General features: G+C 38.8%; 1 protein-coding gene across 9 annotated transcripts in view; it reads right to left on the reverse strand.

Annotated features, from left to right (window-relative positions):
* Positions 1-26,452, reverse strand: part of FHIT (fragile histidine triad diadenosine triphosphatase) — a 1,370,758-nt gene that overhangs the window by 159,642 nt on the left and 1,184,664 nt on the right. For all 9 annotated transcript variants that reach the window (XM_041762987.1, XM_041762984.1, XM_041762986.1 and 6 more), the window contains one exon: positions 14,046-14,114. In XM_041762987.1, coding sequence (XP_041618921.1) covers positions 14,046-14,114 — 69 coding nt within the window. The remainder of the gene's footprint in view (positions 1-14,045; positions 14,115-26,452) is intronic.

A 26,452-nucleotide genomic window follows, 5' to 3' on the forward strand; every position in this document is an offset into this window, starting at 1 on the left:
TGTTTTTTCAGCTACAATTCTGGTAGCACATTTTCCTGCAGAGAAATGATGAAGTTTTGTTTTTGCAGATTTTATTTACCTATTTGAGAGAGAGAGAGAGAGAGAGAGAGTAGGAGTGGAGGAGAGGGGCAGGGTAAGAAGCAGACGCCCCACCCAGCAGGGTGCCTGACTCGGGGCTCAGTTGATCCCTGGACTTGGGATCATGACCTGAGCTGAAGGCAGATGCCTAACTTACTGAACCACCCAGGTGCCCCGAGAATGATGAAATATCGTATCTACATGAGTGTCTGCCAAAGAGGCCGAAATCTCCTGTAGGTCTCAGGAAATCATGGAAGAACAGAAAGACTTTTCTGTGCCCATGAGAAGAATGCTGAAAATCTGGCAAGGGGCAGAGTCAGTGTCTTTCATATGCTGTGACCAGAGGCCTTGTCAGGACCATGGACACCTCAGGGAGGCAGGAGACCATGAGCACCATCCCTTAAAGGACGGCTGCCCTGCTTATGGGTATCAGGATGGACCAAGGATACACCCAAGGACCAGGCAAGACAAATTACTCAGATATCAAATGTGAAAGAAATAACAGCCAAGGACTATAGAGCCTCTGCCTGCCCCATATGACATGTGGCTCACAACGCCCTCAGAGAGCAGAATGTTAAACTGAGAGGCTGTAAACCAGAATAGGGATGAATTACAGGCCTGAACTGACTGAGACAGTGCTGGACTTGCTGAGCAAGACCTGCCCCCAGGTTGATGAAGTGGTCTGCTCTCATGGCCACAAATTAAACCCAACTTTGGGATTAAGGAGTACTTCATTTTTACATAGTCAAGTTGGTAACTGTGAAACTAATAACTGTTACATGGGCCACTCACGAACCTCAGAAATAGTAGGGAATGACTTGGTTATGGAGAAGAAATCCAAAACAAGACAAAATGATTAAGGAGCATGAGACTTCAGAGCATTGGATCTAATGTATTCTTTTCTGTGACTCTCTGAGCAGGAACTTAAGGAAAATGTAATCCTGAAGAGCAATTTTTATTAACAAGTCAGAGAGTGGAGTCCTCACAAAGACCATTTCTCTTGGTATTGCATCTCAAGTGATGCCATATATGAATATCTCTCATGATGGATTCACCAAAATTAAAGTCTCTTTCTTCCACTACATTCACCAGTCAACTACATATGGATGTTGGTCTTTGTCAATGAGTCTAAAGGGCACTTAGGTGGCTCAGTGGCTGAGCGTCTGCCTTTGGCTCAGGGTGTGATCCTGGAGTCCTGGGATCGAGTCCTGTATCAGGCTCCCTTAGGGGAGCCTGCTTCTCCCTGTGCCTATGTCTCTGCCTCTGTCCATGTCTCTTGTGAATAAATAAAATCTTTAAGAAATAATAAAAGAGCACAAAGTCTGCTTTTAAAAATTGAAAAACCCTAATATTTTATTTAAATTACAGAATTTTGAACATTCACTATATAAAGTTTGAGAAATGCCAAAGAGTACAAAGAAAGAAATAGAAGTGAACTATGATTCCATTATCCAGTCATAGTACCTTTTAATTACCAGAAATATGTTTCCATTCTATTCTTAATTTATATGCCATAATTTTCATTAAGTTTTATATCCCAATATTTTACATCAACAAAATTATTTTAAAGCACTCATCCATGTATATGAATACATACTATTAAAATATATTCCTTTATTAGTTGACCTTTAAATTATTTCCCAGGTACAGATTTTTCAAATGAAATAGGTAAGTTATACAAGTTTTAGGGACACATATTCTGAGGTAATTTAGAAACTATGATGGAGATAACAGCATTTTTGAGTCTACAGTGGAATAAAAGATAATTATCTATTTTTTTCTTGGCAGGGTATTGACATAATTCCAAAATATGAAGGTGCTTGGGTATTATTCTATCTTGGATTGATTTATCTTAGAGAATGTGGTGGGGCTCTCAGGGGCCAATTTTCAAACTAATTACAGATAGATTCCAGAAATGAGTACAAGGTCTAGAGTTGACCTTTGCAATTTGATTCTGGAGTTACCAATAAAATCCCATAGTACCTTTAGACTAAGGCCTGATATTCCAGCTTTAAAATCCTGCTCTTTTCCCATCAGGCTTTGTTAGTTTGAAAAATACTTTGCCATCTCAGAGAAGTTAACAATGTAATAAGACGACTCTTATTATAATTAAGGTATAGGTTCTTTTTTGAGAGGAGATTTTGACAGGAAGGAAGGTAGTACCCAAAAAGTGAATGGGGGAATTTTCAACTGATAATGAAAAGCCATAGAGCTGAGAAATGAGAGAACTAGGTTCTGAATTCAGAGGGTCAGGGGAGTAACAGTTTCAGTTCAGCAAATGTCTTTCAAGAACCTACTCCATCAGATAGTGGGATTTATTGGGTGTGAAGAGGGAGAGAGGACAAAGGTGATTAAGATACTTTAGGGAGTTCACAGAGGCAACAGAGTGAGAGAGCTGAGCCTGAGCCGCATGAATCTTCCGTCTGTTTCCTACCCTCTTTGTGTGTGTGACCTCAGAGAAATTACTAGGTTTCTCTGTGCCTCAGTTAAAAAAAAAAATAAAGATTTTATTTATTTTTTAGGGAGAGAGAGAGTACAAGCCAGGGAGAGAGGCACAGAGAAAGGGAGGAGCAGGCTCCCTGCTTAGCAGGAACTCCATCCCAGAACCCTGGGGTCATGACCTGAGTTAAAGGCAGATGCTTAACTGACTGAGCCACCTGGTTTTCTTATTCTTGAAGATAAATGTACTTACTACCTCAGCCTGCACTTCATTGGAATCATGACCTCATCAGCATGCTAAAGTCATAGCCACACCATAATTTTCCTCTCCATTTGAGAATATTGTCCATAACTTTTCTCAATAGGTTGAATTCAGCTGTAAACCAAGTCACTAATAGATGAAATCTCCCAAGCTCCTCATGCTTTTGATTTTGAGATGAGACCTGAAAGAAGAAACTATACCAGTGCCCCAGGGAAGGAAGGTAAATGGTAAACACATATTGTGGATGGAAAATGGCTTAAGAAAATGAGTTGGATGGCTCATTTCAGATTGTTAAAAACAAATTCAGCCTCAGTCTTCATATCAACTGATGTGGCCAAGATTGCTGGAGAAGCCAGTTGAGGGCTCATACATGGATTTGACCCAACTGTACACATTCCACTCCAAGATTCCTAAAAACTTTTCTAAAAAGAACCAATATTATTTTAAAGGAAAAAGAAGATACAGGAACAAGGTTTCATTTTAGGGAAAGGGAATATTCTATAAGTTCCTTAGTTACTATTAATGTAAGAAGGATTTCCAACAGGTACTAGTACAGCTGGCCTAGAAGATATTTATGGTCCATTGAGAGTTGTAAGCAAGGACTGTTTCTTTTTGAGGAAGAAAAAGGCAGCAATTTCCTTTTAAATATTTTAGTTTGTTATCATGACATGAATATACTATAAGGCATGCAAATGTATTTAAGAGGTTCAGTAAGCAAAACCAGCTCAGAAAGGATGACCTTGGGGATTATAGAAGCTTGGCTAGAGTGTGTTGATGACTTCCTTGTGTTTAAAAAAAAACTATAAAAAGGAGTTATAATAATGTATCTAGCTAGGGACTAGTGGGTCATATTCGAAAAGCAGGGAAAATGTCTAACATTGGAAAATACCATTTTCCTACACTCTAAGTCTTATGTGCTTAATTAGCAGTGCTGTGTCAAGGACCTATGGGTTTAATGGAGATCTAGGATATGTGTGTGTGAGTGAAAGTCTCCAAGGTTGAACAGAGACCTTGAAACTATTTGAGATTTAGCATTGGAAGTCATGGTATCTAAAGAAATCACTCATCTCCCTATCTTTGAGCTTTCTCTAAAAATGAAGGATAATATTTGCCTCAGACCAAAGGTTTTGTAGTCAAATGGACTGTGATATAAGCAAGCTTTGCTGTGAACTAGTTATAATGTCTTGAGACAAAGGCACGCTTGCTGTGAGGTTTACTTCAACTGAATGATATTAATCATATCACCCTGAAAGGTTTAAGGAAATTCAAGTAATATATATATATAGCACCTAGCAGAGGGTCTGGCCCATTGTGGATTCTCAGTATATGACAATATTTTTATTCTATTAGTAGTTTTCATTAGTCCTCTCCCTAGGAAACAAGATTAAGTACTAGAATTATTTATTACTATTCATCTATTATTTATTGCTGGCAGCAAATCTCCCTTGCCCCTCATTTCAAATATGGGAAACATAAGAGATACTGAGATCTAAATAGCAAGTTCAACAGTAAAGAAGTTGTAATAAACCACCATACTGACCCAATGCATAGAATTAGACCTATGCAGGTACAGGAACCTTTTCTAGATTAGAAAGAAAATCTGGCATCTCTCAAATTGCTCTTCTAAATCTGGGGGTTCAGGATCCCTGGGTGGCGCAGCAGTTTGGCGCCTGCCTTTGGCCCAGGGCGCGATCCTGGAGACCCGGGATCGAGTCCCACATCGGGCTCCCGGTGCATGGAGCCTGCTTCTCCCTCTGCCTGTGTCTCTGCCTCTCTCTCTCTCTCTCTCTCTCTCTCTGTGACTATCATAAATAAATTTTAAAAATTAAAAAAAAAGATTAAATCTGGGGGTTCATAACAATCTCCAAAAGAGCTGCTTGTCAGTAAGGTACAGCAATTTAAAATTCTTAGAATAAAATTATAAATCAAAATTTCTTCTTTCCAGGAGAGATTCTGTTATTGGAAATGTTTGTAGGTCTGGACAGTGTGGGCTGCACACTTGTGGTAGCTTAAAAGTTTAATGTGGTCACAAATTATTGAGCCGCTGTTTCTCTGAAAGCTGTTGGCCCATGGCAGGCATGATGGCAGTCACAAGGAATGACACTGAACCTGTATGATCTCCCTTTGATGGGTCTTTTGAATTTGGAAAACCTCCAGAGAAAGTGTTTTCTGGACAGTCACCTATTTCAGATTCTAAGTTCTCACTCTCTCCCACTAACTTTTTAGAATGCTCTCTTATAGTAATACAACAGTAAGAATAATGTTAATAATTGCATAAATAATAGCTAACATTTATTAACACTGCATTAGGCATTGTTCTGGGGCTTTATATGTAATAATATATTTTATTCTTCCAGCAGCCCCATAAAAATCCCCATTTTACAGATGAGGAAATTGAGGTATTAAGTAACCAGTCTGGATCTGGAACCCCAGCCTTAAGTTCTGATATTGCCAAAGAAATACAATTAATGGGGGATGGCTGCCTCAGTCTGTAGAGCAGGCGACTCAATCTTGAGCTCATGAGTTTGAGCCCCACAATGGGTGAATTTACTTAAATAAATAAAACTCCTTTAAAAAGTACATTTAATGGGTTTCTTTTCAAAACTGGAAGAAAGTTTGGCCATCTGAATAATGGTTGGTTGGGCTACTCATAGAGGAGCAATGGTCCAAAGAAACAATGATCAAAACAGTGGCTCACCGTCCTCTGCATATGGAGAGGTGGGGTGAAAAAATTAAGAGATTTTGCATTAAAATTATACTTTATGAAATCTAATGAAGTTGTTTGGATTTAATAAACTCTGAAATTGTACTTTCCAATTTGGTAGCCACTAGCCACATGTAGCTAGTTGACATTGAGATGTGCTGAAAATATAAAATATGTATTGGATTTCAAGGACTTATACAAAAAGAGGATGCAGATATCTCATTAATCATGTTTTGTATTAAGGGTACTTGGTTGGCTCAGTTAGTTAAGCATCCAACTCTTCATTCTGGCTCAGGTCCCACTCTTGATTCTATGCTGGGCATGGAGCCTGCTTAAGGTTCTCCCTCTCACTCAAGCTCTCTCTTTTTCTTAAAAAATGTTTTGTATTAGTTACATGATTAAATGATGATCTTTTGGTTATACTAGGTTAAAAAAATATACCATTAAATTAATTTTGCCTATTCCTTTTCATTTATTTTAATGTGGCTACTGAAGCATTTTAGGTACGTATGTAATTTACACTATATTCTGTTGGGCAATGCTGCTCTAACACACAATGTTTGAAATACAGACTGACTGGGACATTGTAATAGATATCATCTGATGGTGACATTGGTATAGCCATATTTTGGGCACCCAGGCTGGGATTCCAAAGGCCAGGCTGTTTCCAGGGTCCTATGTGCCTTTTCTGAAGCAGGTAGCCTGGAGCAGCCTACTATTCTTCACTGCTGGCATATGATAGATCCAAAGAATAGGTCCTGCTCAAAGCTAACAGGTAATAAGACTTCCTCATGAAAATTATTTTAATTAGGTATATATTCTTTAGTCTAAACATGATAGTTGATAATTAAAAAGCAAAAACAAACAAAAAAACAACCAAGTACTTTGGGGCTTCAAAATTGTATTCATTTTTATCTTTCTTTCCCCCTTAATTTTTTGCTTATTTTGCTTTTCACCTCTAAAACAGAGATCAAGGGGCAGCCTGGGTAACTCAGTGGTTTAGCGCTGCCTTCGGCCCAGGGCATGATCCTGGAGTCCCAGGATCGAGTCCTGTGTCAGGCTCCCTGCATGGAGCCTGCTCCTCCCTCTGCCTGTGTCTCTGCTTCTCTCTGTCTCTCAAGAATAAATAAATAAAATCTTTAAAAATAAAACAGAGATCAAGTCAAATGTTTGGAGACTTTTATCTTTGAGGCCTATATATAAATATATAAATATATATATATATATATAAATATATATATATATATATATATATACATATATTTTTTTTTAAGTAGGTTCTGTGCTGAATGTGGCACCCAACATGGGGCTTGAACTTATTACTGTGAGATCAAGACCTGATCTGAGATCAAGAGTCAGATGCCTGACTGAGCCACCCAGGGGCCCTAAGGCCATTACAATTTATATTGATAGAAAAGTGTCAATGCTTAATTCATATCTCTTCTCTTCATGCTGTACTTATTCACTTCTGCACATAATTTATTCCTCCACTAACCTTTCCTATCCCTATTCCCAACACTTAACAACTCTCAAATAAAAGAGATTTGGAAAAATTTCTTATGTGAGATATTGACAGTTTTCTTTAGTGGGTCACGGGCTTTAAAATTACTGAACATTTTTGGACAGTCTTATTAAGTGGCTGCTTACAGTTTTGTTGGGAACCTTAAAATATAAACTTAATTTAAAGATTTAAAAATACACAAATGGTCCAATCTTCATTTCCTGATGTCCGTTGAGGTCTGATTACAGCAGTCACTGTATGACTGCAAACACAACAGTGACAGAGATCTCAGCAACAAGAACTCCTCAGAGCAGGTATTTGCCACCTTACCTAGCATCATCTTATTGATTTCTGCTGGGATATGTCTGGAGACTGGAATCACTGTGGAAGGCAAAAAGGGACCCTGGACAACAAAGACATATTCAGAAAACATGGAGTGGTCTTACTTTGGTACAATGGTCAGAATGATATATGGTTAACATTTTGCTACTTATTTGTTCATTAATATGCAATTGAACATATTCAATTAAGAGAGGAAAGCAGTTGACTTAGGGTGGAAGTTCTCAGAGCCAACTTTCAGAAAAACCATTCGGGTAGCATCCTTCGCCTCAAGGTACATCCTATAGATACCTGTTCTCATCACTAACCACTCTTCTGCCTTCCTTCAGTGTTTTTCCTTTTGTATCCAATGACTTTATTATTCTCCCTGGAGGCCCCCTGCCAAACATCACCCCCATTATAACCCTGCGTGCTTCTCAACATTTCACACACATAGGGTCCATCAAATGTAACTAACCTGAGTTTTATACTCTGAATTTTTATCTCTACTAGAAAAAGTGGGCAGAAATAGTTTTTAACCAGATAAATGTTTTTCTGCAAATCTTATGTTCCTCTCATCCTAGGGACAAAGAGATTTAAGTAATAATTTGGCACAGGAAAAGGTAAACCAGATGTCTACCCAATTCTCTTATCATTAAAATCAGGTAGCCAAAGAGCATTTGGAGATCCAATTCAGGGAGAATTTGATATCAAAGATCATCAAATTACCACTAACTATATATTTGTTTGTTGGTTGCATCACAACTAGATTCTTTGAGATAGAAGTTATCATAACATTGTAATAACTTTGTATGGTGATCTATGATAATTATACTTCTTATGGCAAGCATTTCAAAATGTATATGATTTTCAAATTACTATGTTGTGTACCTAAAACTAATATAATGTTATATGTTAACAATTCTTTAATTAAAGTTTTTTAAGAAAAATTTGAAAGTTCTCATGAATTTAGAGGAACCTAAGGAGTTCTTGTTTTATTCTTAATAAGAAGTTACCAAGTTTTTATTTCAAAACCCTCAAACAGTCAAAAATGCATTCCTCAGTATGAAGACATTATTGAACCCAGAGGGAAAAAAAAAGCTAATTAACTGTCTCATTGAAACATTCCTTCCTTTTTGGAGTCAACTGGGGACCCATGGACTTTGAGCCCATTGTCAAATGGTGTGTGAAAGAGATCCAAGTTCAACAATAAATATTATCAGCAATATAATAGTTTTCTCCAGCCCTCAGGGCCAAATGACCTGCATTTTAGCAAATTGATTTTGTTCATGCATTGTGTTAAGCCAAGCAATTGTTTCCCATGACATGCTTGAACCCACAGTTGCTCTGTCTATGAAATTCATGGTTGAATTGTCCAATTGCTGATTGCTATTCCCATTTGCTTTAATAATAGTCACTTCCTTCATCAGTAATGGGTTTTATATACAGTGCACAATCACAACCATTCAATGTCACCCATAAACATTTGATGAATTGTCTAACACAGTTATGAGAATTGCTTATTTGGGACACAGCTAGGGTAAGCCTTACTGAGTTAATGAGATGATGTACCATGGCATTAGGCAATGGGTGTATCCCTCCCCCACATTAACTGTACGTTCTCTTTTAACCAAGGACCCATTATGTCATTATCATAATCTTCATCAACTTGTCAAGATAATGGAGGGCCCACTGAGTTCAGAGAAGGCCTCACATAATTCATGGAAGTTTAAAGAACACAGATATAGAAAGGGTTTGGGAGCAATGGATAAATAAGATCTGTATGGAAAACAATATAAAAAGAGCTTTATAAGAGATTTTGCCTTGGAAAGATGGAGTGTGAAATCAGTTTTGAGGGAGAGATGGAAGACTCATTCTCTGAAATGGGGAACATAAATTAGGGAACAAAATGCACAAAGACAAATCCAGGACAGAAAGCTGGAAGAAGAACAGGTGAAGATAACCCCAGAGATGATAATCCAGTTCGAAATGAAAGGAAAAGAACTCTTGAGGCTGCTTTTGGCTAATCCCACATCTGTATTTGTTACAGACACTGGAGTCTTGGTTTTGGGGGAGGCAAGTGACTTATCAACGTTGACATGTGCCTACCAGACTTGTTGAGCAATCAGACAAGGTTTATAATTACTTTGCCATCTTTCTGATATGTGACAATTTAGAGCTGTGTACACACTGATTTCTGTCCAGTGGATTCTGTTCCATAAATCCTCCATTAAATTAACCTCAGATAGCTGACATCACCATGTCAGAATCTTACTCAATGTACCTACAAGTTAATAAACACTCCCCCTGAAAACCAAGATGTTCTCTCCCTTTAAATTGTTAGGACTAGTAGGGAATGTCACATTCTTCTAGTTCAATGCTTCTTTCACTCATGTACTAATTCATTCAACAAATATTTCCTGAAGATCTCCTCTAAGCCAGATTAGGTTCTTGTTCCCAAGCCTCTACAGTATATTAGGGAACAGAAATACTGACTACTAAAATAAAAAATTACTTCAAGTATGGTAAATATTAAGAAGGCAATAAAAATGGTAATATGAAGGAATTATTGTGGAGGAGCTAAGGGATTTGCTATGTTAGACAGGTTTTGGGGGATCCATAAAAGAACTCTTTGAGGAGGTGACATTTGAGCTGAGATTTGGAGGAAGACACGAAGCCAGCTGAGGTTAGGGACAAAGGAAACAATAGTGCCAAGGCCTGAGCTGGGAACAAGAAAAATACATTTGACAAAAACAAGCAGTGGGAGAAGATAAAACCAACAGAGCCTGGAGAAGTAGGCAGGATACACTGAAGTTAAAGAACTCACCCAGGGCCATAGCATTATACGTGAGTAACCAAGGAGGTAAAGTGGAGGTTACAGAGAAGTGACATGCACGGTAGACTAGACAAACAATCCCGTGGAATAGTGACATTTGAGAGGTAGAAGGAAGAGAAGTAGCACATGAAATAGGCAGGGATCCCAAACTCAAATGCCTTCAGTGGCCAGGCAGGTATCATAAACACGTGAGGCAAATGTTGGTAAGAGACAGGGAGGTGGGGGAGATGTAGTGACGTGAAAAATAAGTGACATGCACAAGAGCATTCAGGCTCATTAAAATACTTGGCAGGCAAAATAAAATACGTATGAGGAGGCAAGCAGAGCCCATGGACCATCAGTATGCAACAAAGAACGGGAGGAAAAGTAGGAAACAGGCTGAGAATGAGAAAAATCAATAGAGCATGGTCTCACATAACTCAGAGGAGAGCTATACTTATATTTCTATGAACTACATAAAAAAGTTTGTTTTTATCAGGCAGTAACCCAAACGCTGTAATACTGATAACAACAAAAACTCATACTATTTGTTACAGAACTTGCCTAACCTAAAAATAAAGGTGATGATCCAATAGGCCAGATTTGTAAAGATTGGAATCACAGAAGCAAGTGGTCCCTCCAAGGACTGGATGTAGAAGTCATCCCGAAGGATCATGGTCATCTACTCTGTGCTGGCATAGATCCAGGAAAGGGAAGCTCCCTCGCCTCTCCACCAACACACATATACAAGGCACTGTAAGTGTTCAATAAGTTCTGTCAAATTGATCTGTTGTTATGTGGAGCTGAAATCTGGTTCCTTTTAGCCTAAAAGTCCCAGATTCCTCCCTCTCCCCCACCCCGCCTGCCAGAGACACAGAGATCATTTAATACTTTCTCCACCCACCAGTCCTTGGTATGTTTAGAAACAGTGACTGTCACTGTCTTCCCTCTGAGTCTTCCCTTCTCCAGATAAAATATCTCCACCTTCAACTACACCCCAGATAACTGCATCCAGATGCTGTCATCTCAATCATCTGTCTATGAACCTTCTCCAGTTCGTCAATCTCTTTCCTGAAACAGGGTCCAGGGAGAACACCACATTCCTAGCCAATTTATAATCCAGGGCTTCTTTACGCATCATTTTCTATTTCCGCAGTAGCAGGAACACAATTACATTTTATGGAGCCCTGTCTCCTGCTGTCCCTGTTTCCCTCCACACCCTCCAAGGCAGTCTGTTGTGTTTCATGGACAGATACATAATCTGGAGTGAGAGCTCCCATCAGCATAAAGAATGCTGTCCCTCATCACTCTATCATTTTTGATTAAGATCACTCAGTTTAATGTACATTATGTCTTGTACCAATAATGCCTGTGCAATGCCTCATGCTTCTTGTGCCACTTTCTAGACATTATCTTATTATGTGCTGAAACTGGAAAAGTATATTTTTTATACAGAGGAACATGAATATGAGGATGAATAGTTAAAGGCAGAGGGAAAATTGGAAATCTGACCCTTGAAAAGAGTGTTGAATGGAAGCATCCGATGATCTGGCTTTGAATCCAAGATCTCCCTTTACCACTAACTGCTAGTCTTTTAAAAACAAAATTAATGATCGTAATAGGAAGAGAACCACTACCAATTAATAAATACCTAGTAGGTGCCAATCCTTGTAACAAGCTTTTTACGTACAATATGTCATATGTTTCATACAACAAGCTTTTGAAAGATGATATTCAAAGATAAAACACAGAGTTGCAGTGACTTGCCCCATGTCACAAAATTAGCAGCTGGCATTTGGATTTAAATCTAATTCTGCTTGTCTCCGAAACTCAATCCCTTTATAGTTTCATATCACAATTTCCCTTAGTGGGTACTATCTATACCATCATCTATGACTTAGCAGGTAATTGGAAAAAAAAAGAACTCTAATAATAATTCTATCTCCAAATAGGTAGAAGCAGGAACATGTGTTGCCTCATCTATGGGGTTAGAAACGCTGTGAGAGCAATCACACCAGGGCAAAAGAGTAAGGGACAAGAGAAAGGCCACACGCCAACCTTAGCGTAGGACATCATGTCTCGAACTGGGCTGAAATGTAGCCCCACAGCTCCTGTCATGAGCGCATGTGGAATATAAATAAGATTTCAAGGTGACAGTTCAACCTAAGAAAACATTGTTTTCAAGCACTTTTAATAACACTTTAGCAGTATTCACTTGTATATAAATCATGTGCTAATTTATTCATTAAAATAGCCTGTACTTGGCAACATTTTATTAACCTTAGTTTATGCTAATAAGATCAGTACTCATATTTTTTAAATGCATCTCTTTATAATTACTCCATAATTCTAATTTTCTTCCAACTTGAACTAAGCCCTTACTAACTCCAAGTCACATTTTACATCTAATGAAAATAAGTTCAAATTACAATATTATAGGATATAACTTTGAGAAAGCACAAATTTGAGGGAGACACTATTCCCAAATCTAGCCATGATCAGAATCTCCTGTACACTTTCTTACACTAATTATTAATTCCAACGTGCCTCTGCAATCTACTGGATCAGAATCTCTAGGGATGGGATCTCTGGGGAATAGAGATTTGCAGCAATTGGTCAAAATATCAGTACTTAGGAACCAGTAACTAGAACATTTCCACCCTGCTCAGGCCTATTGCAGCTCTTGGAAAACACAGGAGGCACAAAACAGTGGGGGATGTCTCAAAAGCATGATCAGCAGTTACCTCATGGGATCCAGTGAGTCCCAGAAAAATTAATCGTAAGTCTCATTATTAACTGAGGACTTCTCAGACTTTATTTTCAGGCTCTGGGTAGCCATTTTAATACCCACTTACTGCAAAGAAACACTATAAATACAAAATAAGACACACAAATATAATAAAAAAAAACCCTACAAATATAAAACCAGGTGGAGAAAATCATAGGGGTAGAGCCACAGGATGAACAACCAAAACTTTTTTTTAAAAGTTCTTTAAACATTGTTCTCAAGTGGTTAGAAAAGGAGTATCAAATAGATGACAAAACTGGTACCTCTTTGGTATCTGACACCTGTCGTGGACACTGCTAATCAATCACAGCATTTGTCTTTGTTTCAATCAGAAATAGCTTCAAAACACCTTCCAACCAAGTACTCAGGGCACCACTGCCATCTGATCATTCGGGGAAACATATGTGCCCTTCCCTGGCTCGAATAAGTAGTTAAATTGAAATTACCATCTAATATTTTATACCAGCACACCAATTATAGGCTATACACCCCACAGAGTGGAGACAGACCCCTAAAGTTTCTTCCTATGGTAGATGAGACCGAAGGAACAGCCCACCTTGCTACCTCATCTTCTAAGTGGTTTCACATTTATATTTTTGAAGGGAAATATCCAGAAATCAGCTGTTAAGATGTTTATGATACACGGGTGGCACTCATATCATTCAAACCAACTGGTTTCTGCTGACAATAATTCAAAGTTTCATTCTGAATAAATGCTATTAGGAGAGACAAGCTAAGTTCCAAATGGTCTTTAAAATCATATGTAGCATTTGACTAAAAAGAAAATACATGAGTTGGCTTCATTTCCATTGGACAGTAGCACTACAGATTTTCTCCTATGGAGACTCTGGGCCACATCTCCACACAATATTTAGTGTTCTGGGGAAATAAGAGGGCAGAAATCACCAGGACACTTGGTTTCTGCCATGTTTCATTTGAAAAAGAAAATGATTATAATTCATTTGTCTTTGGTTCCTATTAATGGCCATTCTTGGCTCCGTGGCTTCTACTGTAACTCCTCAAGTCATATTGGGTGGAATTCAACCCATATATTCAGGGTGATACCTGGTTCATCAGCTTGATTTCATCATACCGACAGCCCCTGTGATCAAACAATAAGATCAGAGAGAGCAGACCCACCTCATCATAGATGCTGTCATTCCTGTGAAAGTCTCCAGCCTTCCTTGGAAGAACGTGGACGTGAACATGCTAAAAATGTACAAGAAAGAAAAAAATGAAATGTGATTATCTCCCCCACATATTTCTAGACTTGACAGTGATGTTCCCATGAAACCCAATTACTCCACACTGGTTCCTACTGGATTATTTTTCAGAGGAAGATGATGTTCACCTTCAGTATCTGAAATCTGTGGAGAATAGAAGCACAAAACAAAAGAGAGCAACTTGGTGGCATATAGGAGAATCTGAGTGAAATGCCAGAGTGTTTTAGGGGGTCTGTGGAATTATTCATAGCTGTCAGTCTTGGCTGTATTTAGCTAGTGCTTTGAAGTGACAGCATGGTTTAAAAAGGTGACCACAGTGACTCTGAAAGTGACAAGAAATAAGAATTGGCCAACAGAGAATTGCATAAGAGCAAATAAGTGAGAGTAGCAAAGAGTGTGGGCCAAGTTACAGAATCAAGGTTTTCAAGTAAAAATCATATAAAAGAAATATAAATAGTCCTCCTTTTTAAAACGTGCTCTATGCGTGTTCTAACAAAGCTCTTTGCTTAGCATTTATCTCATTTCACTGCTCCGAATAATCACATGAACCAACTTCTACTCTGTTAGTCAAATTACAGATGAGGAAAATCTACTCCTAGGGTGGTCAAGGTCCCATGGGAGGTGGCAAAGTGGGTGCGGGAACCTGGGAACCCAGGTCTTGGGGCTCTTGGCCTCCCCCTCTCTGTGAGCACCGCTGCTCATTCTGTGAGGTCGATCTATTAAACAGCCCGTGTCTCCAGTCCATGAGAGCACCGGGTAACACACATAGCAGTGCTATTATGCAGAGATCATGAATCAAGGCACATCGCATATCTAATTCAATATATTCTTCAAGGCTAAACTGCCATTTGAAAGTTTTACTTTCCAAATAGCCTCTATTGTACCTCAGCTAAAGTTAAACCTCACTCCTGCCCTTGAGCTATGTTCCCGCGTTTATTACAAACCGTGGGGAGGAATGTGAAAATGAAAAGCCTAAATGTAGAGAGGCAGACAAAGAATCAAACTTCGTCCCTGATCACGCCCACCCCTTCTTGATTACGGAGATCAGGCTCCGAGCTTTTCCAAAGGGCCTCTGGAGAATGTGAGATTAAGTGTCCCCGTGGCTTTGCTGCCCAAGAAGGGGAAAAATGATATGCTATTAAGGCAGAGGCAGGGAACAGGCGGTCCAAGGTGAACGAACACAGAAGAGCTGCACATCAGTCCCTGAGTGCACAGTCCCCAAAGAAAGACATGTTTTTGCCAGAATATTCTCCAGTCAGTGATGATGGCAGTCCTGGATTGCTCAGCAACTGGGACGGCTGTGTACTTAAATTACCAAGACTGTGTGAGCAGAGGGAGGCAAGGGGAACAAATAAGCAAGGAAATAGAAATTGCACACAGCCCCTGGAACAATGTCTTAGGAGAAAGTACTAGAGGATGCGTTTGAGCTGGAATGTGCTGAAGGACATGGGCTGGTTGACTTCAAGGTGAGACCAGAAAAAGGCAACAGTACAAGGCAATAGCGCACCTCAGAAGGAGGCTTCACTCAACCCTTGCTTCCCAGACCTCAGCAATCCTTTCCTCCTTTCTTTCTTTCCCCCCTTTATATTCTTTTCTCTTTCCTTCCTTTCTTCTATCAACTCACCCATCATCTCCCTTGTACATGTAATAATCAGATATTCCAAACCAGTGTTCTCTAGCCAAATGGCCTAATGGGAACCCTGGACTGACCATTTACTGGCCATGGCCCTTGCCTCAGAAGGGGCTGTATCTCTGTATCCTCAGCTGCAGCAGGGACTGTAATAGCCTCTACCTCACATGGCCATTAAGAGGATTCAAGTCTGTGAAGTCTGCACTCAGCAGGCTGCTTAGCACATAATCAGTACTCAATACATGTAGCTACAGCATTATTACTCTTATTTTTTTTACTTGTTTTCATTATCATTTTTTTAAAACCTTCAGACCAAGAAGAGATCGCATTCAGGGACTAGATCCCAGGCAAGCAAGGAAGATATTTAAGAAGCTCTTTGGGTGGGGCATGGTTCTAGTTTGTCTGCTGCTACAGCTTGTTGCTCTTGCTTTGATTAATCGTTCTCAAAGTTGAGCATGCACCTGGGCTTGATGACACACAGATCACTGGGCCCCCAGAATGTGCATTTCTAACAAACTCACAGGTGGTGCCAATATCACTGGCTTAGACTCTCCATCTGGTTCTTGATCTCTTTCCTGCCAAATGTGAACAGAGTCACCAAGGTCACTCACTGTTTTGTCTGCCCTCTTGTGTTATGGAAGACCTATTACTAAATGCTCCTTGGCCTCCTACTGTCTGGTCACTCTCTGTGCCTTGTCCTTGAGGGTGTGGCTGTTGTTGTGCACTAACGATACAGGGTTGGATATGAACTTAATACAGCAAGGGAAACTTTTGGGTCCAGGACCATCCTGTGCCTCCTTTTCTTTACCTTGCTTTCCTGGGTATAGTGTTCAGGGCTATCTCTATAAGTTCTGTTATCACCCAGTCTTGGAAATGTCATTCCTGATCATTGGTAACCATTTGAGATTTACTGTGACACTGATGACAACAAACAGCTCACTATGTAGGTGATTCTCCCCAAGGGCACAGACCTCAATCCAGCCTGAGATCTTGATATAAATTCTTAAGTGACAGACTGATCACAAGATCCTGACAACCCATTCAACTGCTCAGAAAAGGGAAATCATGATACCAGCTCACAACTTCACTGCTGTGAAGGAATACCATTACCATGGCCTTCCCATAGAACAGTGTTCCGATAAAACAAAAATAAAAACAACCAAAGCCCTATGAACAGCACACATGGAGACATTTTGATAAAACCTGTCCTTAGTGAATTCACACTGAGTCTTGGTAATCACAACTTACTTTTCTAAGTGGTAGCAAAACCTCTACTTACTAAAGCACTCCAAAATTTTGCCAAGGTTCTTTTTTTTTTTTGCTGGGGTTTAAATTTTGCTAGGGTTTCAAGCAGTTTAGCTGCTTGAGTTAGGATACTTCAGAAAAGCCATGACATATTCCACATCAAAGAAGTTTTTACAACCAAGTATAATTTCACAATGCTCATTTGCATATTAAGATACCAGACAACCACATTAAATACACTTAATTAAATATATTCAATTAGCAACCAAGAAACTTATTTAATAATAGAGATCTCAGGTCCTTATTTATATAACACCTATTTATACTTTTCTAGTACAGTTTTTCATGCAAAAATATTTATAACCTGGTGCTACTCTAAGAACCAGGGATATAGTAATAAACAAGACAAAGCCCCTGCCCCCACAGAGCTACATTCCAATGGGTGATGTAGAATAAGTAAGTAAATATACAATTTAATTTCAGGTGAAGATAAGTGTTATGGAAAAAATGTAGCTGGCAGAGCTAAAAATGCAGAACTGGGACACTTAAACATTTGAAGTTTGGGAAGGAAAAATAAAAAAGGAACTCAACTGAAGGATATGATGAAAAAAGAGACAGGTCAGGAGAGGGTCAGTGTTAAAGCTGAGAAAGGAAGGAATTTCAAGAGGGAAGGAATAACCATTAGTGTCAATGTTGTTAAAAGCTTGAGTTGGAAACCAAGGAGATAAACACTTAACTGAAAACAGATTCAACATCGTTAGACAGTCATGAAATGCAAAGCAAAGCCACACTGAAATATCACCTCTCATTCAACAGAATGGCAACTAAAGAAAAAATGAAAGGCAAGATAATTACAAGTGTTGGCAAGAATATAGAGAATTAAAGCCTTCATACACTGTTGGTGAGAATATAAAATAGTATCACAGCTTTGGAAAATAGTTTCACACTTCCTCGAAAAGTTAAACAGTTTCCATATAACCCAGAATTCCACTCCTAAGCAAGTACCCAAGAGATAGGAAAAACATATGTCCACATGAAAACTTGCACATAAATATTTATGGGACTATTATTCATAAGAGCCAAATAGGGAAATGGCCCGAATGCCCACCAAGTAGTGAATGCACCAACAAGATGTGGTATAGCCAGACAATGGAACATGATTCGGCCATAAAGATGAATGAAGAACTGCTAAGTCCAAGAATTACACTAAATGAATTATGCCACATAAAAGAAGCCAGACATAAAAGGCCAGATATTGTCTGATTCCATTTACATGAAATGTCCAGAATAGGCATATCCATAGAGACAGAGAATAAGTTAGCAGTTCCCATAGGAAAATGGGGAGTCAGTTAATAGGCATGAAGTTTCTTTTGGGGATGATGAATATATTCTAGAATTAGATAGTCGTGATAGTTGCACAACTTTGTGATTATTCTCGAAAAACCTGGAACTGTACACTTTAAAAAAGTGAATTTGATGTCATGTGAATTATATGTCAATAAAGCTGCTATTTAAAAAAAATACTGATGTGGATTTAAGAGAGAGGAGAAGGTGAAGTAAGGGAGATAAATAACCACAGACAACTTTCTAAGGAAAAGGAGTCTTGCTAAGAAACCAATACTGATACTGGCAGAGGAGGAAGGAAATCATTTTTTGGGAAATGCTGATTGATGTTTCCTGAGCCTATGAGTTTCTACAATTATCATTATTATCTTTAGTACTAGAAATTGCTGTTAGCATTTATTGAGAGCTCACTACAATGCCAGTCCCTGAGACTACTGACATCATTTCAATGAAGCTTTCTAATACTCCCAAGAGGTGACTAATAAATGCATTATAATTTCTAGGTGATAAAATAGACCCAAAGAGACTAAACAACTTGCCCAAGCTTCTGCAGAGAGTGACCAAGAGCTGAAATCTGAACCCGAGTCTGTTGTGACACCTTCTCTTAAGAGGCCACCCTGCTTCTTCCAAATATCCATTCCAAATACAAGGACTCCTCTTTGCCATGGCTCCTTGACACCTCTCTCAAGCTCTGTGATTTCTCAGTAATGTCTTTGATCACATCTGCAGGTCCTTTTGAGATCATGGGATGGAACTGGCCTATGCCTCAATACCTCAGTTCACTTAAAATAGTGTTTGTTATCTTCTGCATTCCATTTCTATCTTACTCCTTCCTAGTTGAAAGCCATGCCAGTATAATATAGATAAACAAAGCTGTTCAATGTCAAGTCTTTGTTTCCCTCATTTATTAAATTTAAGTGATCTGCATCAAGCAGGAGACCCACCTTTTTCTGGCCCACGTGTTTGAGCAAATTTTAGCTTTAAAAGCCCTATTATCTCTTAGTTTTTCTGCAAATGTGGGATCTGAGTTTTTATACTCTGACAACATTTTTGTAGTCTCTTCCTCTTTTGTGCTACCATGCTTCTCCTTCCCTTTTGAACACATCTACTTTACATCACACTCACTTGAGGATGGTCAGTGTGGTTACACTGGAGTCTTTTGCCCTTGCCAGAATGTAGTGTGATTGGTTACAAGGGATACAATCATGGCAAGGAGAAAGGGCAGGGAAGGCTAGAGGTAGAGAGCTACCCTGTTCCATCACTAGTGTCCTGAAACCACCAGCTGCTGCCACATGAACCTCCTCGCTTAGATCAATGAGTGACCTTAGAAGGCAAATCTGATTCTAAAGAATAACAAAAACTACTTCAGATAATGATGCCTCCAATATGCCCACATCCTAATCCCTGAATTTGTGGGTATATTAGGTAACATGGCAAAGGAGAAATAGGTTGTAGAAAGTTTAAGATAGCTAACCCATTGCCCTTAAAATGGGAAGAATGTGGATGATCTAGGATTATCCACCCAGGCCCAGGGTAATCACAAGAGTCCTTAAAAGTGGAAGAGGGTGAACATTATCTAAATTTAAAATACTGTGCTTCATAGGATACCATCAAGAATCTAAAAAAATTCATAGAACGGGAGAATATTTTTGTAGATCATATATCTGATAGGGCACTGTATGCAGGACATATGAAGCACTATTACAGCTTAATGAAAGGCAAAATTCTAACTAAAAAATAGGTAAAGTAGGACTAGGCATTTCTCCAAAAAACATGCATAAATGGCAACCAGCACATGAATAGAGTCAGCAGGCCACTCTCTCACAAGAACCTTACAAAAGCCAGCCTCCTGCCCTTCTTTCTGTTTTCCCAGTAGAAGTGGATGAGAATGCTTAGAACCAGCAGAAATAAGATTGCTCTGCCCGAAGCATGCTCCAGTTAGGGGGCCATATAATTAATTGTCTAAAGTGGCACATTTGAGAGTAAAAAGAGACACTGTTCACAACTACACTGCCCCATTTATGGTAGGCCTAACCCTGGATTATTCCAAATAAACACGGACACACATTCACCCAAATACTAGGTGTTTAGTTGGAAAGGACAATGGTGTAACAAAGGTGGGATGTGACATCCCCTCAACCTGCCTTAGAATCTCAGCTCTACCACTGTCAGAGTTTGGTGATTTGGACAATCTACTTGCTCTCAGTAAGCCCAATTTCCTCATCTAGAAGAATGGAGATAGTAGTAGTTCCCATTTCTTCGTGTTTTGGATGTGCTCATACATCTATGGCACTGTGCACAATTAGTAATATATACTGTTCTCACAGACACGGTGGCCCATGGTATAACTGACAAAGACTTAAAAATGGATGGATGAATGGTGTGATCATATGACAGATGTCTAAGTAAAGCTTTTTACTTATGAGAAAAAAAATTAAATGGTGTGTGTTAGTGCTCTCTTTACAGAAAAGAAGTGGACTAAATTTGGGGAATTCTACAAACAAGTGACGACATAGCCCACATCCCTTGAGATGCTGGGTCTCCTTCATTCATACAGTTCAACTGACAGCCTTGGAATAATTAGGGTGATGTGTTTCTTTCTCCTCTCTGTTGCCCAGATTATATAGGTAAGCTACTTACATAAGAAGGGGGGAAGAGCCCAGAATTTCTTTTTGAGATTAAAAAAACAGGGCTCTATTTGGTGAAAACAAGATGTTTTGCCTTTTGGAAGTAAGGGAGGAGTACAAAGCGGACATTAAAAACCTATAGTAATTTGAGAATTAGAATCTATGAAGGAAGCCAAAGGAGTGAAAAACTAAAGGCAAGATAATGGGAAGGGAGACTGTGTTAATTCCTCATGCCCAGATGTTTCTCTCCACATGGCAGCCTCTCTACCGCCATGCTTCCCTTTAATTCACTTAGTAAAGGAAAATGGAAGAAGCCACTTGAAATGTAATTGTCTCTTGCTGTTCCTGTTTGGGCCTATTATACAAACAGTGGGGAGATTCCTCATTCTGTTCTGTTTATTGCAGTAGGATTTTAAAAAGGAGAAGGAGGGGAGGTTCTTCTAGCACCTGCTTTCTTAATTGATAGTAATTTCCTTGCCCCCAAAAGCGAGTGGTTTTTAAACAAAGTGGGTACATTCCCCTCAGCAGCATCAGCATCTTATAAACACATCATTAAGACAGGAGAGGTGATGGAACTAAGCAACAGCTCCTATTTCCTGCTCAGGGTGAACAGCCCCCATATGTCAGTCACCTTATAGTTTTCTTCTCATTTGCAAATAGTGCTTTTACTTTACCAAGACAAATGATAGAAAAGGCAAGTTGTCTTCCTGTGGGCTGTGTTTTGAGTTTGTGAGCAATGGGTAAGGAAGTTGTACTACTTTTTATCTGTTCATTTTGTTCTGAATTTCGGTAGAAGAGCTTAAAACAAAGAAACAAAAATAATCTCATGTGATCCAGTACTTTGCTACGAAGATGAGCTACTCATGTTTGCAGTATGGAAGATGGGGGAAATTGATTGGCAAAACAGATGCATTGACACTAGCTCGTGTTTGCTCAGTTCTCTGAGCTTCTGTTCTTGTGAAGGAGAAATTGAAGAAGAGCCTGCCAATTATTTCTATGTTCTCAGCTTAAAGCCAAAAGGGAAAGACACATACCCAAGCTCTCAGAGGGCAGTGACACTTTATACAGCATCAGATTCCATCATCTTGCTTTTATTTGACTTGAAAAGACCTTAATTTTTAGAAGATTTGAAATTTAAAGCTGTCTGGTCGCTAAAAGCTCCTTTAAACTCTCATTGTGGTTTGGAGCCATACATCATCAAAGCCGTGATGCTTAGATGATGTACTGCACCCATACATCATGAGAGCACTGTCCCTCTCATGATATATTATTATAACTTACAATTGGAGCACCACCATTGATGTATGGCTTAAAAACACAATTGTTAAGCCAAAAAACTCTACAGGGTCTCCACAAATTCTGGGAGGTTTTTTGTTTTGTTTTGTTTTGTTTTTAACTGAATTGGCTTTTTATCGTTTATTTTTTCTTAAAGTTTCTCACCTTACCTGGGACAATCTGGGCACACACACACAAAACATTGTGCTTTTTCTGTTTCATGAAAGGCATACCAGTTGCTTGAGCATTGCTGATATCCTAAAGGAAGAAATTCATTGACAGGAAGGTCAGAAACCATCACTGTGCCTGTGTCTTTTGACAGACCACTGATTTTATTCTTGGCTGTATCAAGGTGTCCTCAAGGCCCTGCGAGCAGGAGTACTTCCAGTGACATTTATTTTAGAACTACAAAACAATACTTCCCAAAGGAGGAAGGGAGAACCCAGTCATAAGGAAAACACAGGCTTTGGGGTTGTTGATGGTTCAAAATAGAGTATATTTAGCAAGGTTCACTAGAACCGAGCCTCCTTCTGGTTTAGAGTAGAAGCAAATTGTCAAGAATATTTTCAGAATTCCTGTTTTGTAATATAGTAATGATAACATTTACTGAATATTTAGAATATGCTAGCATTAGCCTAGGTATTTGATCTACATACTTCATATCATCCACACAATAATCTTATGTGTTAGAATACTGATTTTATCTCTACTTGAAAGGTGAGGCAAGGTGAAAGAATTTATAAATGAAGAAATTGAGGCCTAAGAAGAAGAGCTGAGTAGGTTTTCTCAGCTGCCAAGCCCAGGTATGACACTCATGATTGGTGCTATGGTATGAACACACACCAGCAGAAGTTATAAGCCAACCTCCCTATATGCTACTCACCCTTAGGATATTAAGCACTTCTGCAACCGAGTCCCATATGACAACAGATTTCTTATAAATCTTAGATCAATCCTGTACAAATGTTCTAAACTATCTTTTGGTTCATGATTGATTTTCAATGATAGGACAGCTTCAAGTTTTTAAAATTGTTCAGCAAGAAGAAAGTAGAATGTATAGTCACCGCCTTTCAAAAAGTTGACAAATTCAAGCAAGATTTATAAAACTGAGATAAACCTATGCAAATATGGTCATTTTTATGGCAGGAGGGTATGCTCATGCAACAAGATAGGTGGAACTCCAGGGAGACTTAGTCAAGGACAAAAAAGCTTTCCTACTAAGCCTCACATGCAAGAGATCTGTTTGCTGCTGGGTAGGAAGAGCACCTTAGTGACAACTCCAGTAAGATGACTTTAAAAAGATACAAAGAGTGTTTCAGGATTTGTCATCCTTATATTTTATCAGCAATTGTTGTAGCTGCTGTGTTTACAGTATATATCCTTGATAAGAAAAATTACACAGTGTTCCTTCCTCCATGTGGAGTTCCTTTTTTGTTCCTTCCCTCCTATTTCCCCCCCTGCCCCAATTTTTAAGAGCCAGTTCAAATGCCCTCCAGACTCCCCAGGGCTCCTCTGATTCTTTGTATGTATCTCAATGATTGCTTTTTAGTATAAAGTACCAATAATCACATGTGCCTCTCTTTCATTAGTCTGGAACTCTGGATTATTCCTCCTCATTATTTCCTTCCCCCAATCCTACATTCCGTATTATGTAAATGCTCGGTGGATGGACAGGTGGATGGGTGGATGAATGGATAGATGGATGGGTAGTAGGTGATTACTAAGTGTTCTTAATTTGTTAAGTTGCTTTCGAAAAAAACAAACCTCATATATACAGATTCTTGGCCACTCTTATCTTTTCCCTCTGCTTACGAGTCCCTGAACACATAAGGATGTGGTCTGTGCATAGCCATTATGATTACATCGCACATTACTTTTCTTTCTCATTGAAAAGAATTTTTTTTTATAGCAAAAGCGTAAGTTTGAAGGTCTTGTCTTTCCAGCTTCATATAAGTCCTTTGTAAAAACTCCTCAAATATGCTTGAGTGTCTGGAGCAAATAGCTCATCCTGAAAACAATCAGCATTGCACGGACTGCCAAGGGGATGTATTCTTTGCTCAGCATTAACTTTAATAAGAGTCACTGTGGTTCTCTCTCAAGAGAAAAGAAGAAACCCACCCTTTCTTTGGATAGCGTGTGACCTTGACAAATTAATTCCAGGATGTTCTCTTTGCTAGAAAGACTATCTAGAATATGTATTTTTTAAAATTTATACACCATATCAGAACATTAATCCACAGAGTTATTCCCTCTGGGTATTTTTCTGTTGGGTACACAATAAAGGATTTGGATGCAAATGAAACAATTATGGCATTTTTCCTTGTCTTACTCATTCTGTGACAAATGCACATTGCTTTACTGTTTGCCATACACATAATTACAGTTCTTTAATTTATGTTTCAATAAAATGTATAATAATAAACGTTTACTGCTCCATGAATAAACATTCAAATGAAGCCTCTAATGGAGGTTACATGTTTTGAAGCAGCTCTGTGGCTTTCTAGAAATCTTGCCCTCTACTTAATGAGCATCATTTCCATAATCTGTGCATTATTGCTTAAGCCTCCCTTTAGGAATATTTTACAAAGTAAGAAAAAAAAAAGTGAAATATTATCAGTCCAAAGGGAAAAAAATGTTAAGGGGATTAGCACCTTGTCCTGTTAAAGGGACAGGACAAGCTTTCATGTCCCTCTAGAGACAGTGACACAGTAATTATGGAAATGGTGCTTCCTAATTATCTTACTAGCCGAGTGCATCACCACCATAGTTTTCACCTTTAATATCTGGTTTAAATAAAAGTGATGAGAAGCCCAGAAAGGTCAGCCATGAAGGGCAAGCTTATGTTACTTCCCCTTCTAGTGCTAACAGAGAGAACCAAAAGGCAGGCCTATAAATTCACCGGAGGTCCAGATACCACAAGATAGACGCTCTTGGGTGTGAAAACAGACACACGATTTGAGTATCAAATAATCACCCAGAAGTAACTGAATCCAGACAAGATCCTAAGCTGGGTTTCAGACTGATGGTGTCACACATTATTTTCAATGTGAGTTATTTTTCAGGAAAATTACTTAATATAATTTTATATCATTATCATTTCAAAAGGTTAATCTATTTCAAATAATTTTTGCAAATTGTGTTCCAAAAAGCAGGTGCTTTTAAAAATAACTAGAGCATAATGATATATTTCTTTTCTCTTTGTCCAATAGTGACAACTGGGTTGTTTAACCAGAGAGGAAAAAAAAAAAAAAGGTGCCAGATAAAATCAAGGAACAAAGATCCTTTGCAGTGTGGTAAGATCCAGATACTCAGCCTCTGCAGAGTAGTGATGAAATGCGTCCCTTCATGACCTGTCAGCCTGCTTTATTGGTGGGTTGGCACACTATTTAAACATTGTCAGGAGGGAATCATGTTACATAGTCAAAAGTTGTGTTTCTTTAGTCTGAATAAATATTTGTGGGCCTGCATGCAACATTTGAGACTGTGCTGTTCATTTACCATAGGAATAGCAGCAAAGCAGGGAGAGGTTCCTAAGTGAAGCTTCCCTTCTCCCACCATTTTGTGATTTGTTGTGAATAATTAGTTCTTGCTTTAAATGTGACTGCAAAATCTTTCAAAGGAACATTCTCTTTCCTTAAGACTAGTTGAATACAAGATTTTCACCATTTCAATATGGCTATTTTCACATACGACTCCAACAAAATAAAACATTCGGCATAAATAGAATTTAGTGTGATCCAAATTTTATCATATTTCTCCCTTGGATTTTTTTTTCACATTCCACTTTTCTCTTGATACATATGCTTTCTTGTTTTCTAATGCTTCTGAATTTACAAATTAGGCAGAACCATCTTTTGGAGGGTTACATTTTCCTTCTAACTCGAGTGAGCAAGTATTGATTTTGGAGTCATGCTTTTAGAAATGACATCCTCTTTTAAGATGGGCCAAATCTCAACCTACAGGGCTACTAAGTGAAGCTGCTACTTCTTACAAACATTCTACCCAGATATGCTATAGAGAGCAAGAACTTCATAAATGAGATTCTTTTCAAAGTAATCATTGTGAAATATACCAGAAAAATCCACCCCACCCAACTTCCTGCAACCCATGAGCACTGTGATAGCTTAAGACAGGATAAATGACTCCGATTAGGCCAATGATCTCCAGTTTTAGTGGGACCTCCTAAATCATATCTTGGTTTGG

The sequence above is a fragment of the Vulpes lagopus genome, chromosome 7 (assembly GCF_018345385.1).
Source record: "Vulpes lagopus strain Blue_001 chromosome 7, ASM1834538v1, whole genome shotgun sequence".
Classification (NCBI taxonomy): domain Eukaryota; kingdom Metazoa; phylum Chordata; class Mammalia; order Carnivora; family Canidae; genus Vulpes; species Vulpes lagopus.